The sequence below is a fragment of the Labrus mixtus genome, chromosome 8 (genome assembly GCF_963584025.1).
Source record: "Labrus mixtus chromosome 8, fLabMix1.1, whole genome shotgun sequence".
NCBI lineage: Eukaryota > Metazoa > Chordata > Actinopteri > Labriformes > Labridae > Labrus > Labrus mixtus.
This window is the reverse complement of record NC_083619.1, coordinates 10,661,133-10,680,335: the sequence shown is the minus strand read 5'-3', so window position 1 is coordinate 10,680,335 and position 19,203 is coordinate 10,661,133. Positions and strand designations below refer to the sequence as shown.

Here is a 19,203-nt window from a genome sequence, read left to right as displayed (position 1 = left end):
CTCCTGAGGGAATCCCATCCTGTAGAGACCGACTACCACAGCTCCTCCTAAGCCGATGTTGTGCTGCAGAGCCACTTTAGCTCCAGGGACCTGCCTCCTGTCAGCCTGACCGCGGAGCTGCCAGCACAGCTCTGCACACTGCGCCAGACCTGAGAGAGCGCGAGGACAGAGAGAAGGAGAAGAGGGTCAGGGATACTTGACTTATGGAGGAGGATGTAGTTAACTTAACAAAAAGTTTCATCACCATGCACTGCAAGATATGAACTCTGATTTCAAAAGTGAAGCCAGGGCAGACATGCCCCTAACCTGCATTCTCTATAACTCCAACAATATATCACTGGTTGCAAAACCAAGTCTTGTCTTTAAAGATCCTACTTCTGAATTGATTTAACAACTCAGGTTTCTGGTTTCACATCTTTTTCTCACAGTATGACATTCCTTTAGTCATCTATGGTTCTGTTCAGAGTATAATAAACGATGAAGCAGGGTAAGGGCAAGGGTAACTTTACAGTAGCTACCTGTGTTTGACAATAGGTTACCAAGTTGGTCATTTCTGGTTCCCAAAAAACAAAAATGGCCAAACTCCAGGCTTCAAAACACGGAAGAATGTCTTACATTTACAATATGCACGGATTAGACTCTGATAGTGATTGCATTTGAAACTTGTTTTAAGCTTCATACCTACTTATTTTGGGGCTTTTTGTGCCTTTATGGTAGAGACAGGACAGTGGACAGAGTCAGATATCGGAGAGGGAGAGAGATTGGGGAATGACATGCAGGAAAGGAGCCACAGGTCGGATTTGAACCCTCCCCTGCCGGCTGAGAGAACATAGCCTCCGCACATGCACGTTGCAATTAAAATATTAAATGGCAATTAGCCCTTAGGTCGCTCTTTTTGCACTTTAACTACACATTTGCACACATCCTCTTTGCACTTTACTAACTTGGCTGGAAGTCCCATTTTGATATGATTTTTTTTACTCTGTATTCATTTAGATTTGACAGTGATGTTGTCCTTGTGTTTGTTGTCTTCTGTGAGCTATTGCTACAAACATACAGTGGGTACGGAATGTATTCAGACCCCTTTACATTTTTCACTCTTTGTTTCATTGCAGCCATTTGCTAAAATCAAAAAAGTTCATTTTATTTCTCATTAATGTACACTCAGCACCCCATAGTGACAGAAAAAAAACAGAAATGTAGAATTTTTTGCAAATTTATTAAAAAAGAAAAACTGAAATATCACATAGTCACAAGTATTCAGACCCTTTGCTCAGTAATGAGTAGAAGCACCCTTTTGAGCTAGTACAGCCATGAGTCTTCTTGGGAATGATGCAACAAGTTTTTCACACCTGGATTTGGGGATCCTCTGCCATTCTTCCTTGCAGATCCTCTCCAGTTCTGTCAGGTTGGATGATGAACGTTGGTGGACAGCCATTTTCAGGTCTCTCCAGAGATGCTCAATTGGGTTTAGGTCAGGGCTCTGGCTGGGCCAGTCAAGAATGATCACAGAGTTGTTCCGAAGCCACTCCTTTGTTATTTTAGCTGTGTGCTTAGGGTCATTGTCTTGTTGGAAGGTGAACCTTCGGCCCAGTCTGAGGTCCTGAGCACTCTGGAAGAGGTTTTCTTCCAGGATATCTCTGTACTTGGCCGCATTCATCTTTCCTTCAATTGCAACCAGTCGTCCTGTCCCTGCAGCTGAAAAACACCCCCATAGCATGATGCTGCCACCACCATGTTTCACTGTTGGGATTGTATTGGGCAGGTGATGAGCAGTGCCTGGTTTTCTCCACACATACCGCTTAGAATTAAAGCCAAAAAGTTCAATCTTGGTCTCATCAGACCAGAGAATCTTCTTTCTCATAGTCTGGGAGTCCTTCATGTGTTTTTTGGCAAACTCTATGCGGGCTTTCATATGTCTTGCACTGAGGAGAGGCTTCCGTCGGGCCACTCTGCCATAAAGCCCCGACTGGTGGAGGGCTGCAGTGATAGTTAACTTTGTGGAACTTTCTCCCATCTCCCTACTGCATCTATGGAGCTCAGCCACAGTGATCTTTGGGTTCTTCTTTACCTCTCTCACCAAGGCTCTTCTCCCACGATTGCTCAGTTTGGCTGGACGGCCAGGTCTAGGAAGAGTTCTGGTCGTCCCAAACTTCTTCCATTTAAGGATTATGGAGGCCACTGTGCTCTTAGGAACCTTGAGTGCTGCAGAAATTCTTTTGTAACCTTGGCCAGATCTGTGCCTTGCCACAATTCTGTCTCTGAGCTCCTTGGGCAGTTCCTTCAACCTCATGATTCCCATTTGCTCTGACATGCACTGTGAGCTGTAAGGTCTTATATAGACAGGTGTGTGCCTTTCCTAATCAAGTCCAATCAGTTTACTTAAACACAGCTGGACTCCAATGAAGGAGCAGAACCATCTCAAGGAGGATCAGAAGAAATGGACAGCATGTGAGTTAAATATGAGTGTCACAGCAAAGGGTCTGAATACTTATGACCATGTGATATTTCAGTTTTTCTTTTTTAATAAATTTGCAAAAATTTCTACATTTCTGTTTTTTTTCTGTCAAGATGGGGTGCTGAGTGTACATTAATGAGAAATAAAATGAACTTTTTTGATTTTAGCAAATGGCTGCAATGAAACAAAGAGTGAAAAATGTAAAGGGGTCTGAATACTTTCCGGACCCACTGTATTTCCCCCTGTGGGACAATAGAGAATCTGAAGGCGTGCACACTAACCTCTACGCTGCCAGCATCCCCATACCTACTTTTATAGTTGTAATCGGACATCTGTATCTGAATTTAACCACGCCTACCCCCCACATCCAGTAAGTCAAACAAAAAAAAAATGAGCTGAAAGAAACTAAAAAGGTTTATGTAGAACTAAGAGGAACTGCAGACTCATTATGTGTGTTTGTCACTTCAGTATCACTATACAGATGGAAAACAAGACAAATGTGAATGCTGTATGCATAGCATTAACCTGAAGAGAAAACAAAGTAGTGGTTTATATTTAACAACAGATCACATGTTTTGGTCCCTGTGTGAAGGCATTCTTCAAGTGTTAAATACCATCTCCCCTCTGACAAGCTGGATCCTAATCTGACACTCACTAATCTGGACATGGACAGCTCCTCCTGCACTAACCTTATGGCTAAGTATTTCATCCCTCCACATGGTTGACTATTATTCCTACAAGCTAACAGACTTATGGGGTAAAGACCTCTAAACCCATTGCATCTTTCATATTCTGCAGCACTCTGATTATCTGTGTCCACCGGGAGCAACTGGTCTAAATGCTAATTGGAAAATGAATCATCAGGAAATTTATAAAATAAGGACTCTGTGGCTTTTTATACACAATGAAAAGGAAAATTAAATGATATATTTCCATTTACTCTCCTCCAGCAAAACCCATCTCAACAGAGGGGATAGCAAAAGCTCCAATGAGTCTTTTCATGACCAAAAGGTAAATCCCTTCAGTAAATCATGATGTTCACTGCCGAGGCTTATGCAAGTAGCCTCCACTTCATATCAACACAGACAATATCAGACCCTCTTAAAGTGCCTCATGCTTCCTTCTTTCAGAGGGTCTTTGCACTGGTCGATTTATATACCATCAATCCCTTCCCGCTCGCTGTGTTCGCGAGTGAAGAGGTCAGAGCTTTAAAACCAAGATTAGGAGCAACACCACGGATCAGACAGCGCTTAGATGACTGGGTCACTTGCACACTGAGACAGTGACCCAGGACTGGGAAAGTCACTGTAGTCGAGGAGACTGGCAGGTAGGCAGAAGCAGACAAAGATGATCAATAAAAAAAAGTTAAAAAACAGAGACCGAATGAGGGGAAAAGGAAGACTATCCCCCTAATTCCCTTGTCTTGTTCCGAATGTGTGTGAACGAGTCGATGCAATGTGAATGAAAATTTGATCAGATCTGCCAGGACGAAGGTGAGGGCCGGTTGAGTCAGCTGCTCTGTTTGCTCAGTGTCCTCCCTCAACAGTTGAATATGTGAAGAGATTACAGAGGAAGCTGCCAAAGCCACAGGCAGCTGCTCTCTCACATGCAGGCTTTAACGGAACCCATTACTATGAGACACACACGCCACCTAGTGGTCACTGAAGGAAATACTTTCATCTATATCTCACCACAAATACAGCTATTTTATGTTTTAAACAGTGCAACAAGTTCTATTTATCTGCTGCTCCAAACAACCTAAACATTAGAATAATCAGAGTCTTTAATGTAATTACCCCGTCATCAAATTAGGTAAACAATACACTAAGTGGTGAAGACGAGGTGTGAAGTTACCGTGCAAAAGCTTCATGGAAAATATTTTCCACTTCGTCTGCATGACTTTTTCTATTTTTTTTTTAAATCAATAATGCTGGAGGCAACAATATATGTACAAAAATCAGGCCAAAGAAGGATTTCCCCATCAGATATAAAAGTCTTTGTATAAACCTGATCAAAGAGGGCCATTTCCTGTCTCAGAACAGAGTGAAATAAATAAATACAAGTAAATAAAAAATAAAGGTTTCAGGTGTAGCTTACTGAATACTGATTACATCCCAATGACACTAAATGATAACGTAGTTCATATAAAACTCTTTTGGTTTGAAGGCTCTGCTAGCCTATTGGTTAGTGTGCTCGTCCCTTGTCCCTCCCGATTTCTGACTGTCCTTTCTCTAAACAAAGGCCTAAATATCCCCCCACAAAAAACTTTTAAAAAACTGTTTTGGTTTGAAATATAAGCGGGGCAGAGAACACACGTGCACGCATTGTAAGAGTGATCCATGTTTTCTCTCCTTATGTAGGAAGGTTCTGGGGTTATTGCTGAATGGTTCGATTTGAAACTGCACAAATCAACACATACGCATATGTCCTCTTGGGGACATATTTGGTTACATTTAAATTTAGAAAATGAACAGTTGGCTTAATAACCTGTGAAAAGATGGCTGTTTGATATCTTGTATAGAGACTCAATAATTGGGTAGAACAAATTATAAACATAAGTTTTTTATTAACTACCTTTTATGAGTCAAAGTTTGTGACTTTTTTTCTTCTCATCTTTTGCACCTGCCTTCTCTCTCTGTGCCTGTGTGTTGATTATTTCTTTCGGCAATTTTTTTTTTTATTGTTGTGAGGCTGCCCTGTTTGTTCAAAAACAGCCATTAGCTACTAATGCTTTTGACCTTGGCATTTTACCCCCCAACATAACAGTCCAGACATTGTTTACTTTGTTCTACAGTGAACATCTAATGGTTCTCATCAGGAGTCGGAGGCCGGGCGTACCTGTTGCACCCAGAGGATGTCCTTTAGAGATCAGACCACCGCTCGGGTTGACCACAAACTTTCCTCCATATGTGTTGTCCCCTCTGTCGATCAGTTCTCCGGCTTTACCTACAGAGATTTGAGATACAGAGTGAAATTTAAAGTCTATCCTTATTCATCTTTTTAGTATCATCAGCACGTGACGGGTCTGATCCACAAAAAAGGATTTTCCTTCTAAATATCATCTCATCCACAAAGACCAGCACTAATTGCCACAGGCAGTCAAAGTTTTGCTACTCAACGCCATTCAGGCACACAGAATTATAGATATGTATAATAGAAATAGGAATCAAAAAAGACATATAAACAAAAGGTGCCAGTATGGAGAGTATTGAACAGACTGAGGTATATTTCTGTGTTCTGTGAGACCTGTTGCCTTCAGGAGCACGTCGCTCCTTTATTCAGTTTGATCTTTTGATCCCCTTTGACTTTTATTTCCCACAAGAATGGATTATCAGGGAGAGATATGTTGTGTATGTTGTTCCACAGTCAAATGCCCTCATAAACTGTCACAAAGAGAAAGATAACGATAGGCAATGTTTCTGAGAATTATCTAATCTCATTTAAATTCTGGGTTATTTGAGGACATCTTTCTTGTTAAGCATTGGGACAGACTGCCGACTGCACGACACTATACAGTCACACAGCATGCACTCAGCACAGGACTGCAGACTTTAAGAAGAAATAACACTTTAATAACTAATATTAACATGGGACTAAAAATCGAAATAATGACATGTCAAATATTTTTGGATTTGTTTGAGTGGACAATGCGCTGCTCTAGCTGGAGGATAAATGAAGAGCTGCAGTCTTACCCTCAGGACAGAGCCCGAGGGCCTCGTACGTGATGAGCTCATTGGCTGAGAAGCAGTCATGCAGCTCGACCACATCAACGTCACTGGGTGTCAGTCCTGCGGCTTCAAAGCACTTCTTAGCCGCCAAATGAGACATGTCATAGCCCACCTGTACAGAACAAAGAAGCCTGTTTAGAAAGTCATTTAAAGAATGAAGTGATCAGATCGAAATCAATTCCAAGGTCCTACATCATCATTTACACCTCAAACATTATTAGGATTATTAAGAGGATTTTGCCCTTAAAGATTGAGAGAAATGGATAAAATCCTTTAAATTCATATGACGAGGGACTGAAGGAGAAACTCTGAGAAGTCTGTTAATCATAGAACACACTGTTTTAATCTTTAAGCATTTTCCTTTCTCAGTTTTTATCAGCTCTGCTGCGTAGCATACTGTCCTGTGCTTCGTAATGTAGCCTTATAATAACGACTATATCTACTGAAAGAAGTTAATTTAATCTTAATTAAACTTTATATCAGTAAGATATATTCTTGAATTATACCATCAGAGACCAGCAGCTCTCAACATTAAAAGAAAAGTCTCCTCATGTTACAACAGGTGAGGCAGCAATCAAGAAAAGACACCTGATCTTTATGAATAAAGATGACCACACTCTTTAAAGACAGACTGCAAGCATCTCTGCAGACAAATTGAAATCATGAATCGACAGACAGACTACGTGGATCAAAGGTATTCACACAGAAATGATCTTTTTCTTGAACTAGCGAGACAGAAATCCCAGCAGAACTCTTGTTTGATGCCTTCTCACCATCTTGATGCAGCTGTTTTCTTCAAACGTGGACAAGAGGTCGGTCACCATCTCTTGGGCAACAATCTCCACAGCCTGGGCCTCGAGACGGTGTTTCCTGACAAAGTCTTCACTGGCCAACACTGCTGCTCCTGCACCGTCTGATGTCGGGCTGCCAAGAGGAGGAGATCAGGAGAAACAGTGATGACAGGAAAAAAACACAATAATCATCAATATTGATTAAAATAACTTCATTTATATGACAACTTTAAAAAACAGACTTTTAAAAATTGCTCTGACTGACACAGTTGTAGCCGATATTAGCAGTCACGTTTTACAACCTCTCTTTCTGCAGGACTCAGGAATGTGGATTAACATGTTGGTTACTTTTTACCAAGAAACAAAGGAACTGATCAATGATTTTAGATTCCCTCTCAGACAGGCTCTGGAGGACAGGATATTATAAACTTTTACAACACCTGGAGTAAACAACCAAGCGGAAACAGAACACTCTGCTATGTTCGAATTGACCACAAAGACATGAACTGTGACTGAAACCAGTCTCTGCAAAGTCATTAAAATTGACCATCTGTTGAAGGACTGCTGGAAAAACTGATTAAACCACAGCGTTCAATTCTGCATCAAATGAACATTTATGTCTTTCTTCATCTAGATATTTGTAATTTTCACATTGAATGTATTATAATCATCTTTTTAAACTCAAAATCTGATCTTCAGAACAGGAATAAGAGTTATATTATGTTTAATAGGAATTTGACGTGGAGCGCTATTGCCATCTAGTGTTAGAATATCCATGAATACGTAACCTTCATAATTATACATTTAGACGTGTTATAAAGCATAATCTTTGATATTAGCTATAGAAGGTGTTATTTAAAGACACCAATTTATTTTCCTACTTTATTAATATGTCTTATTAAGAATGTTGACTGTATAACATGGTTTTGTTCACATACAGGCTGGGATTAACTGAAGATGTTCCCAGGTAGTTTGATTTTCATCTCAACATGAATCTGATAGAAATGTTTGTCTAAACATGACGTGAACCTACATCAACGTGGATCTGATAGAAATAATATCGAAATGAATGTATGGTGACGTATATATGTTTAGATTCTTATTCTTAATCTTATTGCGTAAACTCGGTTTAATTTAAACAATTGTCCTCCGGTCAGACTGGGAGTAACCCTTCTCCTGCAGGGCGGAGGTGTATGTCGCCTGAACTGACGTACACCTCCATCCCAGCTGCACACTCCGACCAAGCTGCTAAGGCATCTAATCTGGCCCGTGGACCTCTCTGGTAGCCCTGGAAGGGAAAACTTGTCAGAGACTGAGACGGGACCAGCCAGCGGAGTTCAATCGAACACAACTCACAGTAAGAGTGTTGGTTTCAGTGGGTGTTGAGAGATTAAGTCGTGAGTCGTGTCTATTCAGAGCCCTACTTTAAATCCAAATAGAATCCCAAAATTAGTTTATCAACTTTTTCCCTTTCGATCATTTGCTGATTAAGTCATTCAAACAATACCGCGTCTTATCTCATTACTAAATATATAATGTCACCATACGTTATAACTGCATTATCCTGATCATATTAATCATATTCTTTATCTGTTTCATCTACCCTATTGTTTACCATTTTTATACTCATTTCTACACATTCAGAACTTTGTCTGTGTGTTTTCTTGTTTAACATTTCTAGAACTTACTTCTTTCAAGATATGAAACTGACTGATTAATTAATTACTACATGTAATATTAATTTCCTTACTTTGTAAGGTGGTGCTCTGAGGTAAAATAAAGATATAATATCTTAATAAATTAATTACGCTACACAGCAAAGACAGGAACTTGAAGTGATAACAGAATAAACATTGATCAGTCAGGACAAACACCGGGGGGCTTTAAAAACCAAAAGGCAAAACAAAATGCAAACACAAAAGGTCAACAAGGACAAATAATAAGGGAATAAAGGGACAAAACAGGCTGATCTCGAAAGGCAGTTAAAGCAATAAAGTGAAAGAAATTCAGAAAAAAGTAAAGAATTAAATAAAATAGGATAAAAAGTTTGTATGAAGTCATCCCATTAGAGGAAATAAAACATGAAAAGGTTTAAAACAGCAAGACTAAAAGATCAACAAAGATAAAAAGCAATGAAGGAGGGTAAGAACAGAACATCGGAAGAGGACTTAGAAACAAATAAACAGATTCAGAGGAATGAAAAAAAATGCATTTAAAAAGGTGACATGACATCAAAACAAGACTGTATAAATACGTTTTAAGAAATGAAGTCAATAGTAATAATTAAACCCCGTTTCCACCAAGCGGTCAGGTTAGGTTCGGTACCGTTTGCTACAGTAAACCCTGATCAACTGTATCCTTACACATCACTAAATCACATAATGGAGACAGCCAATTAATTCAACAAAGAAGAAGAACGTGACACAGTGAACATAGATTAATGATTCCTAGGAAGGTTTGCATCTCCGGGGTTGTCCATGTGGCAGTGATATGCGCTGACAATAGTTGCAAAAAGCAAAAACAGCTTTGAAATGACTCTCTCTAATTCCAAAGGATATTTAAACATGGTGCGTTTTGTGTTTTTTTCTTTTCTACGTGAAGTGAAGATTACTTCAACCAATCAACTGTGTCTAGCTCCACCCTTTAGGGTCAGATCGGTACGCTTGGCACCCAACCCAACTAACAGAAGGGTACCAAAAAAATAGGACGGTACGGATCGGTTATTTTGGTACCATTTCCAACTTTCGACAGTGGAAATAAATGTGTACCGTACCAAACAGAACTGAACCGGGCCGCTTGGTGGAAACGGGGCTTTAGAAACAGATAAACAGATTCAGAGGGATGAAAAAGAAAATGCATTTAAAAAGGTGAAAATCAAAACAAGACTGTAAATAAGAAGTGATTTAAAAGAAGTCAATAGTAATATCTCAGGATCTTGTTAGCATCAGTGCTGTCACTCAAAAGAAGACACTGACTGTAGATCACTGAGAGCCTTACCAGCACTGCAGCAGAGTCAGGAATTCAAACACCTTCCTGGAGTTAATCACCTGCTCCAAACTGTACTCATCCTGGAACTGGGAATACCTGCATGGTTGTTGTAAACACCAGAGTCATTACTGTTATTGAAAACTAGATTGTCACAAACAGTTAACAAACATGTTTCACACATACTGTAGAGTTGGTTATTTCCAAGCAATGATCAGTTTTTAGTGTTGATATTGTCTTACGGGTTGTTGGTGGAATGCTTGTGGTTTTTCCACGCTATTTTAGCAAAGTGTTCGGGTTTTGTGCCTGAAAGAGATTCAAACAATTCATGTCACACTGACATAATGGATGATACAAAATGAACCTTTATTATTAATAGGGATATGTGGCCATATGTACCATATTTCTCCATGTGCTCCCTTCCAGCGTTGCCAAACAACTGAGGTGCTGCTGGAGCTGCTACCATGCCGTAGCGGTTGATCATCACCTCCATGTGCTTGTCCATCGGATTGGTCCGGTCCAAATACTAGAAGATGGTATTTTTCAAGAACATTTATCTTTGTTTTATCTTTTTTTAAAGAAATTATTCATCAAAAATGATAGTAGAGTCTAGTGAATATGCTTCAATACAGAAGCCCTATGCGGACATTCATCCATACATTTTATTGTGCAACTCCGTGCTCCATAAACAACAAAGTTTTCTACCTTTGAGGACAAGGAGCCCCTCTCCATCCGCTCAAACCCCAGGGCAAGCACACAGTCTGCAAGACCTGCAGGACATGATGATGGAAAGTAAGCCACAAATTAGTGTAACTGTTTTATGATTAAAAAAAAACACTTCAAAGGGACTTTTTGTCTTTATTCGATAGGACAGTGGATAGAATAGGAAACAACAGAGAGAGCAGAGAGTGGGTAATGACATGTGGGAAAGGAGCCACTGATGTGCACCCCCACTATTAGTTTCTGATGAGACTGCTATTTTCTAAGATTTAGATTTCAGGTGGTTTATGTTTTGTTTTTTTAAGTTGTCATGCTGGACTCACCTCCCAGAACCAGCTGCCGAGCCATGAAGAGAGCTGTGGAGCCGGTGGAGCAGTTGTTGTTGACGTTGATGATGGGGATCCCGGTCAGGCCCAGGCTGTGGTAAATGGCCCTCTGCCCACATGTGGAGTCCCCTGAACAAAGGAAGGAGCTGTCACTACTTTGAGGTACCACCTCAAAACCTTTGCACTGCCGCGGTGCCACCCTAACTTCCTGGGACGCTAGACTTTGTGGCAGCCCCTTTTCTCCAACATTGTTCCATATATTAAAGCATGTGTTTAGGCCTATGTTTGTAAAATGACAACAGACTACCAAAATTATTTTTTCAGTTGAGGGATAGGCAAAATATGTCTAGGTAATGAGTGGTTTAGGTTTAGGTCGCAGCGAGCTGGACAAATGAACTGCAATGCATAACATTAGTTAGAAAAATGAAGAAATGATAGGTTGATGCATTCAGCAGACAAGAAAAGTGTGAATCTAAAGTACTCAGAATTACTGACGTTCTGGTCATATCAAAACAACCAAACAGTCATTTTTGAGTTTTGACTTTTTTGCTAATTGTTTTGAGTTGTTCCCAACAAGTAGTTTTAATGATGGCAGACATGCAGTGTTTGACTCATTTAAACAATCAAAACACAAATCTTTTTGTAGCACTTTAAAAGAGAAATCGTTCTATTTGGAGAAATTATCTTTTAATCCTATTTGATGGTCTATTTTATTCCACAATATGAGACACATTTGTCTTCAGATAAATGTTTTTTTTTTACTAGATTCATATTGAAAGAAAATATGTACAGGGGACATAACAAGAGTGTTGTAAAAGCACATCTTTTATTTACATAGGAATATTAACACGGGTCATGTAGTGGTGATCAACTGATAAAAGTGAACATGTTATTATGGTCTTACCATAGACGTATCCTACACAGGCCTGTTCAATGGATGAATATGGGACTCCTGCATCTGCTAAAGCCTTTTGGCCTAAAAAAGGATATACAATGTAGGGATTAAACAATGTTTTACACCAAGATCCATTTCACATATATCCAGATATGATATCTTTAGAGAGACTGAACAATGTCCATATTCTGTTAAGATAAGCACCTGCTTCCTTGGCCATATCAGGATAATCATAATCGCCTCGGGCTCCAGGCTTGTCAAACTGCATAAAAAGAGATTTCGAGAGATGGTGAGTGACAGTTAACGAAAGCATTCATATTTATTTTTCTGTCGTTTTTTTGTTAAAGGATGAGATATCGGAGTTGTTGTGTACTTGCAGTAAAAACCATCAACTTTCTTTGAACTACTAAATTAGATACATCTCAAAACAAAGGTTGAGGTACTGCCAAGGAATATTGCTCAGACAAAACCAGACATTTAAAGAAATTGCAATGGGCTCTTGGAAGTTGCAATTCCTTTCTCATCTTGCATGCTTTGCACAAAAAAATAAAGTGCATGGTGAAATGACTGTGCCATATTTGATTGTTTGCGATGGTAAAAATTATTTAAAAAAAATCTAAATTAAAAAAAAATCACAAATGAAGTTGTAACTTTAAAAAAAAAAAAATCCAATCTAAAAATGAAAAAGAATTGACCTAGACTGTACATGTGAGAAAAGGCAGGAGCTAAATAATGTTTTTTATGATGAACAGCACGTATATAGGACTGACAGTGATAGCAATACTCAATACGATTGTAATTTAATGTGAGTAAAATAGATAAAACACATATCATGTACTTACTAGTCACTGTAACAATACTATCTGGTTTCCTTAGTGACACAAATCACAGCTTCATATGAGAGCATTATTTCACTTAAAGCATTATAATTAACATATTATGCACATAACTACCCATTGAAATGCACAGATTGACTTGATCTCAGTCCAGAAATGCATGACTTTTTTAAACTAAAAGAAGTGCGTTTTCATTGTGATGTGTTCGGCCACATTAAAAGACCTTCAGCTTTAAATGTGAACTTGTTGTGAAATCATTAGACTCGTCTTGACACTTGTCCTGTAAACTCTGGAGTTACTGTTTTCATAATGTTAGCAGCCTGCTGGACTGATGACCCTTAGCACAGTTTATACCTCTGTCTGTATGAACTCTGGACTCAGATAGTGCACGGAGTAATCACAGAGACCTGAGTAAAGTTAACTTTCAAAGCAGACTTTTCGCAAGAAACATTATTTGAAACCAAAAAAAAGCAACATACACCAACAATGATATCAAGTTTAAGCTAACTTAGCTAGCTAATGTTTACAATGTGTAGTGTCAGCTGTTCAAAGAATTTGTAGAGCGGTGACACTATATATACTATATAGAATATAGTATAAATAAATACTATTGTCTGTTATGAAACTGTGATGTTGTAAAGTATTAGACATTGTATAAGATGCAATGCAAACTTATGTTAGCCACTTTTGCTAGCCCCAAGTCTTACATAAGGTCTTTCTTAACGTTGTGGGACAAAGACATAAAATGTGAAATAACTTTACCTTTGTCATGCCCACACCGATGACAAACACCCTGTTCTTCATTGCGCGTGCCATGGTCGCTTCTCTTTCACAGCTGGTTCAGACACACAGACAAGAGAGGAGCACACAGCAGCACTGACAGAGTCCAGCTAACACGCTACACAGCAAAGATCGTCTATAAAGGAGAAGATGAGAACTTGGTAGAGGAAAAAAAAACATGTCGGATAATGTGGGTATATATACCATAGACTGTAAATATTACTGATGTGCCATTACCAAGACTTTCCTAACTTTACAGTACAATAATTTCCAAATATAGCAATTGACACAGGTATAAATATAATAATAATAAATAAAAACTTCCCTGAAGAGCTTTCTCTTCTAGAATATATTTTAATATATATATAAACACACAATTGTAGGCTGCTTGAGATTAATTAGATGTTAGAAGTCGGGGTAAATGTGAAATATGTACTATTTAAGGCACTTGATTATTCTTTTATTGTGTTTGACCCATTGACTGAAAAAAATAATGTTTGACCCAACAAGCTCTGTTGTGCTCATGTAGAAATTAGGCTAGACTAAAGGAGCATTTAAATACAAGTAGGCTAATTGTATGGTTCCAACTGGAAAAAAGTGTCTTCTCTAAACTGTGTGCTTTTATAAATAATCATTAAAGAAAAGAGAGCTGATATGTGATACTAATAACTATTGTAAGTTGATCATTTATGAGCCGTTTACAGTACCTTGACACGCTAACAGAGTGAGAGGTCTTATATTTGCAAATCTTTGCTATGTCCATACTTATTTGAAGCAAGTAGTTTATGGTTGTTGAATTGTACAAAATACACAAAATAAATAATAATAAACAAAAGAAAGAACAAAGAAGATCTTGAAAGAAATGTTTCACGTTTCAATTTTATTGAGGCAGTGAAAAATATAACTTGAACATGTTGATTAATCCCACAGGTGAATGGACAACTGTTGGTGCCAATCCACTCCTGTTAATGTTCTTCAAACAAACCCACCACCTCATCTTCTGAAGCATCCTTGAAGCCTGGAAACAGGCCTGAGAGTATTTGGTTTTAAGAGTTCATTGCCCGTCTCTGAGGCCACTCATCACATGATGACATCAGCACTTGATGAACTTGTGTGTGACCTCATAGATTCCCACCGACTCACTGACTTTTTCATCGTAGTCTGTCCAGTCCTGAAATTTAAATAAGCTAGTTAGTTGCAAAGATAAAAAAAAGGCTGACAGTAAACACCAAAGGGATCATTGTTGTTATTTTAAGTGAAATCAATAAATTTGTTTAGACAGAATGGGGTATAGACAAAAATGCCCTAAGCTAGAGTCTTTCACAGTTTCTTATGCAAATATTTATAAAAGGCTTTAAAATCATTGCATATTTTAAGCAGTAGGAATACAGACAGATTAGCCTTTTTCTATATAATCCACATGCTTGCATTGTTTGGAAGCAGAGGCAATCAACTCAAAACTATTTTATCAAAAATGTGTATAACAAAGTAGCAGGCTGGACATAATCAAGAGGTCTGATGTTGTTGCAGCCAGAGGTTAAAAAGGGAGATCAATTTAGGTTTTACAGAAACTAATGGAATGGCATCTAACCTAATACTCTCAGTTTATGTACATCATAAAAAGTTCAACAATCAAAAACTTCCCACATGAACTCCTGACATTTTCTTGATAAATTCAGGATTTAAAAAAAAAAAAAAAATTTAAATAGGGAGAGAGATTGTCAGTTTCTCACAACTCAAAATACACCGTTTGGCTCGGGTGAAGGGAGTCTTGTTGGAGTGTACAAGAGGAGGAAGAGGAGTCTTTGGTCATGGTGACTGCTGCTTCTGTGTTAATATCACTATAACATGTGTAAGGACACAGTGAATGTTCCAGACTATAATGAAAGTCGATCTCAAGTTTGTTTAAACAGAGTCAGCTGTTTGCGTTCACAAATGCACCCACCCAGATGGCTTCAGTAAATGCTAAGGAAGGCAGTACATGTGTGAAAAGGGGTTAAAACTGCACCCCTTTATTTGGGGTGGGAAATCACCTAGGGTTCGTAAAACTTTACTGCAGAGATGCAGACTTAGTGGAGGACTTGCATTACCTAATTTTCTAACTTACTATTGGGCTGCTCACATCCATAAACTTGCTACTGGTTAAAATCTCCTGAATCCTCTTGGTGTAAATTGGAACTATCATCCTGTAGGGGATCTTCTATTCCTGCTCTACTTTATTCCTCTTTACGTACAAAACCCTCTCTATATACTGATAATCAAGTGGTTCTTAACACACTCAAGATCTGGTATCAATTTAGACGGCATTTTAAATTTGTAGCTGCATCTTCCTTGGGTCCTTTAAATAACAACCATTTATTTCCTCCATCACTTTCGGACTCCACATTTTCAGTGTGGTATGACAAGGGTATTACACAATTAAAATATTTGTATGTAGATGGTGTCTTTGATAGTTTTGCCAATTTGTCATCTCGCTACGGCCTCCCTGTTACTCATCTGTTTCGTTACTAAGTGTTTCCCTAATTTCCCCTCTTTACCTCCAAAACAGCGATGGGAAACCACGCTATCATTTGCTCCTCATCACAGAGGAATCATCTCAAAGTTGTATGATATTATCTTGGCTTTTAGCAATCACTCAAATGCTAAACTTAAGTGTACATGGGAAGAGGAACTGGGAATGTGAATACGGGAGGAGTCCTGGGAACAGGCCATAGAGAGGATACGATCTACCACCTCTTGTGCGCGTCTTGGACTTATCCAATTTAAGGTCTTATACAGGGTGCATTTCTCTAAGTCTAGACTATCTAAACTGTATCTGGAAGTGGAAGACAAATGTGATAAATGCCATGGCTCTCCTTGTCACCTTAGCCATATGTTTTTTCTTTGTCCTGATTTTACTATTATGTCCACTGTTCTTGGGGTAAATCTCCAACCTTGTCCTCTGATTGCTATATTTGGGATTCCTGACCCCTTACTTGCACTTAACTCTACACAAAAGTACATTATAGCTTTCACATCCTTACTAGCAAGACATTCCTTATTGTTGCATTGGAAGTCTGCTAAATATCCGTCTATCTCCCATTGGCTCAAAGACATCATGTTTTTTTTCAAACTTGAGAAAATTAAATACACGTTGAGAGGATGTACAGTCAAATTTTTCCACAAATGGCAACCCTTTATTTCCTATTTCACTAATTTAGAGGTACTACCCGATTGAATGTGTGCCTGTTACTGTTGCACCTTTTGTATTGCATAAATAACCATTAATATGTGTGTTGGTCATGCTGTGCTGAGTGGGGGGTTGTGCATTGTTTATTACACTTTACTCTTTTCTTCTACATTCTTCTCAGAGTGTTTTTGTTTTGCTTTGTTTTGTTTTTTGGTTATTTTCATTTTTATATGTGTATATGTTACTGTGTACATATGCAAAAAAAAAGTTTTGTATTTTTTTCAATAAAAATATTTTTTTTAAACTGTTTTTTTTATAAAAAAAACTGCACCCCTACAGTCTTAGGGACATGTTGTTTCCACTGAACTTACTTTTTCTTGTAGGTTGACTTCAGGAAACGGTGTTCCAGACTCTGCACCTTGAGCAGCGAAGCCAGCCTGGATTGAGTTTATGAAAGGGGAGGAAACTGAAGTGAGTCACATGACATCATTACATTGTCAACTTCACAGGTTATTGTTAGGTTAACCCTCTGACTCAGGAGAGATTTCCACATTACATATCCTGATTCAGCAGGTACGGGTACAGGTGTGTTTATCATGGTAGATTGGTTTCAAATGATTTAGGTGTGCTAAAAAAATCATTAATACAAGACAGGCAAGCCTACATGAATGCTGTAACTTTCCTTGGTGAGCCAAACATTACATAAATGAAAATGTCAAGTTAGAAAATACACAATGTACTTTTGCAAGCTGTTTACAGAAGACTTTTTACCATCTTTGTGTGTAGAACGGATCCATGTTAATATCATTATAATTAAGCTGAAATGTCTGCTGTGAAAAGGGAACTCTGTACACATTGTGAAACTCTTGGGTCAGTGAGTCTCACTTGTGGTTGGAAGTCGACGGGCTCCAGACCTCGACACTCAAACTGCACCATCGTCTTGAAGCGTTCGCTGTCCTCGTCCTTCAACACAGCCAAAAAGAAGACTCATTTCTGCATACATTAAGCCTTTCAAAAATATTTTGTGATGCTTATGTTCAGTATGAAAGAGGCTTAACTGATTCACAAAACCAAACACTGTAAAAGAAGAACAAGCAACAACTGTTTTATTCTGTTGTTGCTCAGAACAACATTATCCTTACTGGTTGCATTCAATATAGCTCTATCAATAGAGAGCCCAGTGACCTAGACATTTCTCTCTCTATAATCAGTCATGCATTCATGTGGCAAATATGTGCAATATAGGTACACTGGGGCACAAATAAAGCTCCTGTGTGGACTGTGAGGCTGGTGTCATGTACAGGAAGTATGCTTACATTATAAGGTTTAATGGTGTCTCCAAGGATATCTGCAAGGAAGCAAGTAACCAGTTATAATTCCACCTGAGTTTTTACCTTTCAAAATGATTTTGAGTTAAAAGACATGATAGCTGGTACCTATTGAATTTTCCCTGGCACAGAGTTTACACTTTAGCACCATGCTGGCACTGCCTCTTCCTCCTTTGAGTGGCACACTATCCTGTTGAATAGACAAACAGATTAGGTATAGTGTTAAACAATAAGCATGACACATGCCAAGCTTTATTGGACAAACAAACAAATGTTATCTTTACCGCAAGGTTGATATACTGCCATTTGTCTGGGACCTCTCCACAGTTTCCACACTTCAGCTAAATACAGGGGAAAGCACAAAGTGTTTCTTGTGTGTGTAATACAGAAAGTCAACAAACCATAGCAGGAAAAACAATAAATACTGAAATGGCATCTGGCCTGCACTGTTACAACTTTACAGTAAAGGCATTTAATTACTGACACAGAGAGATGTGAAGACTGGGATAGCTACAAACACACTGCACCACACTGTCAGGATGACGAGGAGAGGTGAAGTGTTGTCAACATATTAAATGTCTGTAAAAAAAAGCACATGTCTTTCCTTATTTAGTTGCCAAATACCGGTTACTGTCAGTACCTGGCCTTACAAAATAAGAGCAAGAGAAATGGTAAAAGAAGAGACTAACATCCAGAAGAGAGGACAGTCATAATATCATGAAGTTAGCCACCATGCTATCTTGACTTGGCCATACTACCTTCAGAAACCAGCGGAAGTCGTCGCCCACCGGTCTCACATTGGTGACATTTTCCAGAGTGGCTTTAAACTGGAGTCCATATTTCTGTGATGCATACGACAAAAAAAGAAGAAGAAGAAAATGAACCCAGCTGAAACACTTTGCTGTTCACATCAGCAACATGCAGCAGGGATACATACCACCATCTTGACGCGTCGTCCCTTCTGACCACTCCTCTTGCTGCATTCAGGAAACCTTCGTACATTTTAGTTTCGGAACTATACAAATGTTCTGTTTTCCTCTAAAGTGCTGACTACATGAAAAAGTCAAGTACAATAGTAGCCACTGTGATGAAACAGAGACATAAAGCAAGTAAATTAAAATACTAATATTTGTATTACGTGAGTTTAGTTTGTTTTCCAATGAATTCGTATTTTTTTCTTTATGATT

The 19,203-nt window shown here is 38.7% G+C and overlaps 2 protein-coding genes across 2 annotated transcripts in view; both read right to left on the bottom strand.

The window, feature by feature from the left end:
* scp2a (sterol carrier protein 2a) overlaps nt 1-13,658 on the bottom strand; it is a 36,074-nt gene extending 22,416 nt beyond the window's left edge. Inside the window, exons 1-12 of the mRNA XM_061044237.1 lie at nt 13,502-13,658; nt 12,108-12,165; nt 11,913-11,984; nt 11,006-11,137; nt 10,668-10,732; nt 10,362-10,488; nt 10,205-10,268; nt 9,975-10,061; nt 6,960-7,110; nt 6,151-6,298; nt 5,297-5,404; nt 1-149 (exon numbers count right to left, since the gene is read on the bottom strand). The exon at nt 1-149 is cut by the window's left edge and continues 5 nt beyond it. Of these exons, the coding sequence (XP_060900220.1) occupies nt 1-149; nt 5,297-5,404; nt 6,151-6,298; nt 6,960-7,110; nt 9,975-10,061; nt 10,205-10,268; nt 10,362-10,488; nt 10,668-10,732; nt 11,006-11,137; nt 11,913-11,984; nt 12,108-12,165; nt 13,502-13,555 (1,215 nt within the window). The 5' untranslated portion in view covers nt 13,556-13,658. The remainder of the gene's footprint in view (nt 150-5,296; nt 5,405-6,150; nt 6,299-6,959; nt 7,111-9,974; nt 10,062-10,204; nt 10,269-10,361; nt 10,489-10,667; nt 10,733-11,005; nt 11,138-11,912; nt 11,985-12,107; nt 12,166-13,501) is intronic.
* Nucleotides 13,659-14,379: 721 nt separating this feature from the next.
* Nucleotides 14,380-19,104, bottom strand: czib (CXXC motif containing zinc binding protein). Its single transcript, XM_061044235.1, has 8 exons — nt 18,954-19,104; nt 18,775-18,858; nt 18,301-18,357; nt 18,125-18,206; nt 18,005-18,036; nt 17,574-17,651; nt 17,060-17,125; nt 14,380-14,690 (listed from the first exon to the last, which is right to left on the bottom strand). Exons 1-8 carry the CDS (start codon nt 18,957-18,959, stop codon nt 14,613-14,615), a joined length of 483 nt encoding a protein of 160 aa, XP_060900218.1. The 5' UTR covers nt 18,960-19,104; the 3' UTR covers nt 14,380-14,612.
* Nucleotides 19,105-19,203: the final 99 nt, after the last annotated feature.